The sequence below is a fragment of the Odontomachus brunneus genome, unplaced genomic scaffold, assembly GCF_010583005.1.
Source record: "Odontomachus brunneus isolate Ranch 3 - 2012 unplaced genomic scaffold, Obru_v1 Obru_scaffold_292, whole genome shotgun sequence".
Taxonomy (NCBI): Eukaryota; Metazoa; Arthropoda; class Insecta; order Hymenoptera; family Formicidae; genus Odontomachus; species Odontomachus brunneus.
The window spans coordinates 172,351-177,795 of NW_022639742.1; the positions used below are offsets into that span (position 1 = coordinate 172,351).

Consider the following 5,445-nt stretch of genomic DNA (forward strand, 5'->3'; position numbering starts at 1 on the left):
CCTTAAAAATACCAATTTATAATATTAGCATTTTGAACATAATTTTTGAATCCTCGATTTATTAGATATTTTATTCTTTATTCCATATTCCATTTACATATATCAATCAGAATCACTTTACATTATAATTCTATTCTACTACAAATTACAATTTAATTATTTTTCATAGAAAGTTATTACTTTCGAGTCACTTCACTCTCATTACACTTAAACGCACTCGTAAATAACTTCCTCTCAATGCACTGCTCTCTACCAGCCCTGGCTATTGTCGGTGAATGCAGGCAGGCCTAAAACAAAAGAGAGCAAACTTTTCTTGTGTCTGAGGGATCGCGAGGGACGTTACAAAAGACGCAAATTACAAAAGAAAATAATTGGGATGATTATTTAAATTTTGCTATGTTTTTCTATAATACCAGTGTCCATGAGAGCACTCAGTACATACCTTTTCAATTAATATATAGACGAATACCTCGCCTTCCCTCGTCACAGAAAACACTCGAGCAAAATTTAGAGCCAACATATCAAAAGTACCTTTCCAATTTATTTCAACACTTACAAGAAACCCAGGAAGAGGCTAGGCAAAATTTAATTAAATCAAAAGAAAGAAATAAACACTATTATGATAAACGCATTAACCCTGCGAACTTTAAAGAAGGAGATTTTGTATTTTTATTAAAAAACCTTCTAAAGGAAAGTTTTCTGACCAATATACTGGTCCATATAAAGTTCTAGAAATTCTACCGAATAACAATATTACCATCCAATACGGAAATACAACACGCACAGTGCATGTGGATTAACTAAAACTCACACATTGAGCCAGGATGAACATAATTAACATATACCTCTGTTTCAGGGTGTTCCTGGTATATAATTCGCAACCTCAAGAAACTGTCCGTAATTTTTCAGCCACTAGGCAACCTGCCAACCCAAGGTGCTTACGGACCGAAGGCTTCAAACATGTCCCATCTAATACACTCTTATGTCACTTATGTTTAATCAATGATTTTCTTGACAGCTCAGAACTTTTCGAAAAATTAGTCTCGCACTACTTAACTATCAGTGATCAATACAATATTAGAAATTGCGATTATTGTCATATGCCATTAGGCATCAATAGACCCGTAGACGACTGCTTCACATGCTATCAATCCTATAAAACTAATCCTTTAAGTAAACCACCTTATAATAATATTTTCATAATTCCAAAAAATGAGTAAATTTCAAGAAATATTAACAACATACCCTAGTATGCTGGATGTGAAATGCATCATACTAGCTGGATGCAAATATCAAAATCAGTTAGGCGCTTTATGCACCAAATGTTACATTCGGAAGTCACTCCCATCAGATTTAAGATACTGTATCTTTCATGGCTTTTCTTTAGACCCGTTAGAATTAGCTTACTGTTTAAATTGTCATCCTAATCTCACGATAGTAGAACCAATCATATACTGCCTTCCATGTTTCCATAAATACAAACGCACTCTTGATATGCTCAAGGAAGGAGGATAGAGAACAGATACACTAACCTCTATAGTATACAGTCACATTACTAATAAAGTTATAAAAATTAACCTTTCAGATGTGCCGACCGAGACCCCCAGTACCGTACAAACATCCAATCGTTAAAGCATTTCCAGGGCTTGATTCAGCCCGCTGTTCCATCGCGTTAGGGTACATCACTCAGCGCGAATCAGATAGAGCTTTGTGTGTTAATTGCGTTTTCGACTTAGACTACCCTATTGAATACGCCATTGCCGGATGGCATGGCTTCGTAGCCCATGAACCCTTAATCATGCCATGCATTAGATGCGGCATAAATACCGCCGAAAATCGGCCAATAAACAAGAGTTTCAAATGTTACTCTACATATATAGAATTAATTCAGAGAACACTCATAAGACATGAGTTAGAGATAGATCCTGCTGGTATCAACATATTAGTTTTTAACCATAAGAATAGCGACCTTATAGAACTAACCTTGTTACCCGACAACACACCTCATATTAATACCACACTCCTTGACAATATAGAATAAAAATAAGAAAACAATTATCTATTATATTTTAACTCTTATATATTCATATTATACATCTAGATAGTAAGGGCACTCTTCCACTACGCCCATCATCAACATTGTATTTATATATTACATAAAAATCTGGTGGCGACGACTCAATAACTGTAAAACATTGATTTATTTACCATATTGTTATATCATACTATATCTCATAATGAAAAATATAACATTCTTATCTTAGCCGCCCGAGTTTTCATAAGGTAATTCTAATCCCCGATTACAAGGGGCAAGAAAAAAACATAAAATATATATAAAACAAAAACATATAATAATAATTTTCTTTTTTAACCTTTAGAGGACGGGGGTTTTTCGGTTCAACATGACTTTTTGTTTTCACAAAAATGTATGTCTAAAAACATCGGATTACTAATTTTAGACACCCCAAGTGACAGGTGGTCCATATATGGACCACCCCCGTCTGGAACATTACGGGCAATATAAAAAAATTTTTTTTTCATATTTTAGCTTCAAAGTTGGTATAACCACGTTTTTTGATGCTCTGAATACAAATAAAGTAATAAAAAAAATCCTTCAGTTTTCGCTCTTAGCTTGACCCAGGACCAACGACGTGGACATGGCGAAAATATAATCCCTTTGGGGTGCTTGATTCACGTGAGTCCCCGTGCCTCTCACGTTGGGGTGCTTGATTTACGTGAGTCCCCGTGCCTCTCACGTTGGGGTGCTTGATTTACGTGAGTCCCCGTGCCTCTCACGTTGGGGTGCTTGATATTCGTAAAACCCCTTATCTCTTACTTTGCAATGTTTGATTTTAGGGTAACTCCACTTGTGTGTGATACTCTTCAAAGCAGGGTACTGCGCATAAAGGAACGTCACAAGTGGGACACATGAATGTTGTCCTTTTTTTATTTTTACGTAAAGTGCATAAATGGCACCTTCGCCTTGTAGTTTCTCGGGGAAAATGTCGACCAATCAACCTAGCAGGCGAATCATTGTTGTACGTGAAGTTTTCAGTAGGATCAACATTCAATAATGATCTAACAATCTGTAACCTGAATGACGGAAACGACATGGGCTCTTCATTTTCCATTTTATACAAAGCATGAGCATTAGTCAGGCAAAGATCAATAAGGTGCAAGAAGAGCTTCCTATACCACTTCATTGTTTTTCGCACTGACTCCGTTATAGATAATTGTCTGTCGATATTATCTATACCACCCATATTTTGATTGTAATCTTGAACACATGTTGGCTTTATAATGTCTTCTTTCGTTTTATAATGTTTTTTTCCAGTTGCGCGAAATTCAAACTCATGCACACTTGTCAACATGCGGACACTGCGTTTATCTTCCCACTTCATTGCCATCCATGTATGGCTATGAGCTACTTGCACTTCACCTCGACCTAATTTTTTATCTAGATTTGGCATTCCCTTTCTATTCGCTTTTACCGTTCCACATATTCCAGTATCATGATCATGTAAAAAGTCAGCCAACATGGGAGATGTATACCAATTATCTATGTATATTACATGTCCCTTATAAAAATAAGGTTGTAAGAAGTGAGCAACAATATCCCCTGTGATACCCAAACCAAATTTTTCATAATCGGTGTCTGCACCTGTATAAACAATGAAGCCCAAAATAAACCCAGTTTCACAGTCTACTATCATGAAAAGCTTGATACCAAAACGATTTCTCTTCAACGGAATATATTGCTTGAATCGAAGCCTACCTTTCCATAATAAGAGACTCTCATCAATACACAGATTTTTACCTGGAATAAGAGTACCCGAGAATTTGTTTTGTAAGTGGTCTATTATTGGCTTGATTTTCTCTAAAGGATGATTTGTAATTTCTTCATTATTATGAAAGTGTAAATTTCGTAAAATTTGAAGGTATCTATCACGAGACATTATTTGAGGAAAAATCGGAGTATGTAGTAAGAGATCGGTAGACCAATAATTTTTCAACTCGCCCTTCCGGACATGTCCCATTAGGATTGAAAGCCCGAGAAACTTGTCTAGTTCATCTTTTGTAAGAGGGGTCCACGATTTCATATGGGAAGATTGTATGCTATCACTTTGAGATTCATAACGATTCGATTCATCCACAATCATTTGAAGAAGAATAGGATCACAAAAATGATTGAAATAATCTATTGGTTTATTTTCTGGTAAAGAAATATTTGGATTTATTCTAGAATTACCGTTGAAGTTTTTTATTGATGGATAAAAATCCGCATCTTCAAAAAATTCACTTCCATCATAATCATTTTCCGAAATAATAATATCAGTATTTTCATTTTCTAAATCTTGTTCTTCTGGTTCAGACTCTCCACTGCTCCAAGTATTATTTTCATTCATTTTTTCAAAAATAATATATTTGTAATCAACAACAGTGAGAAATAAACGTGGGATGAAACGATTACAATCGTACTCCAGTGGAAAAAATCACATAGAAATATCGAATTCTCCTACCCAATTATTCAAAGTATATAAGTACTACGAAGAATCCACTTTACTTGTGGAGCATTGGCAGCCACCTAGCGGTCCATCAACGAACTACTTCAAAGCAGAGTTCAAAACTAATGGAAAAATGTTTGAGTAATTTTTTTGCAGATAGGGTATCAATAGATGTAGATATAGTATTTTTAAGCTTAAAGTAGCGAAAAAAATAAATTGACCTTAAAATCGTAATCAACAAGGTCAAAGCTGTCTTCGAGATATTGAATTGAATAGCGATTCTTCAATTTATTTATATTCAATTTATTGTTAGAAAACTTCAATTTTCTAATAATAAATCAAAAAAATCCCTCCATTTTCGTACAATGGAGACGTTCTAATTTTTTGTGGCCATATTGAATCCGCCATTTTGAATTTTTTCGGGTGAGATATAAGTTCTTTAGAGTTGGAATCAATTTATTATTGTTAGTGAATGTTGAAATTATTATTTTCAGATTTAAAAAAAAAATTGAAACAAAAAATAGCTTTACAACTCCTTTCATTTGACCTTGAAATCAATTTTCAAGGTCAAACAGTCTCTAGGAATTTTCTCACTACTTTTTTCTTATATAATACATCAAATTTAACCTAAAAACAATAAATAGTTTGTGTTATCAGGGTGGTCGATATATAGACCACCCCCGTCCTCTAAAGGTTAACAACCTAGGGTATAATTAAAATTTTAGGATAAGTATAAATTATGCTGCTTTGCAGGAGTCAACAACAACATGCTACTCGTGGGCATCTTGCTGCTGGCTCTCTCGCCTGCTAACTCGTTATTGGGCTTTGACTGCGGAGGTTGACACTTCAATATAACGTCCGTTTCACTCCTCAATTCCGGAGACTGCGACCTTGACATCAAGACAACCAACGACACCAGCGTCTACATTCAACTTCTCCA

At 35.0% G+C, this 5,445-nt stretch overlaps 1 protein-coding gene across 1 annotated transcript in view; it reads right to left on the reverse strand.

The window, feature by feature from the left end:
- LOC116853235 (piggyBac transposable element-derived protein 4-like) overlaps positions 1-5,053 on the reverse strand; it is a 12,183-nt gene extending 7,130 nt beyond the window's left edge. The window contains exon 1 of the mRNA XM_032834190.1: positions 3,553-5,053. Within this exon, the coding sequence (XP_032690081.1) occupies positions 3,553-4,406 (854 nt within the window). The 5' untranslated portion in view covers positions 4,407-5,053. The remainder of the gene's footprint in view (positions 1-3,552) is intronic.
- Between the last annotated feature and the right edge of the window lie 392 nt (positions 5,054-5,445).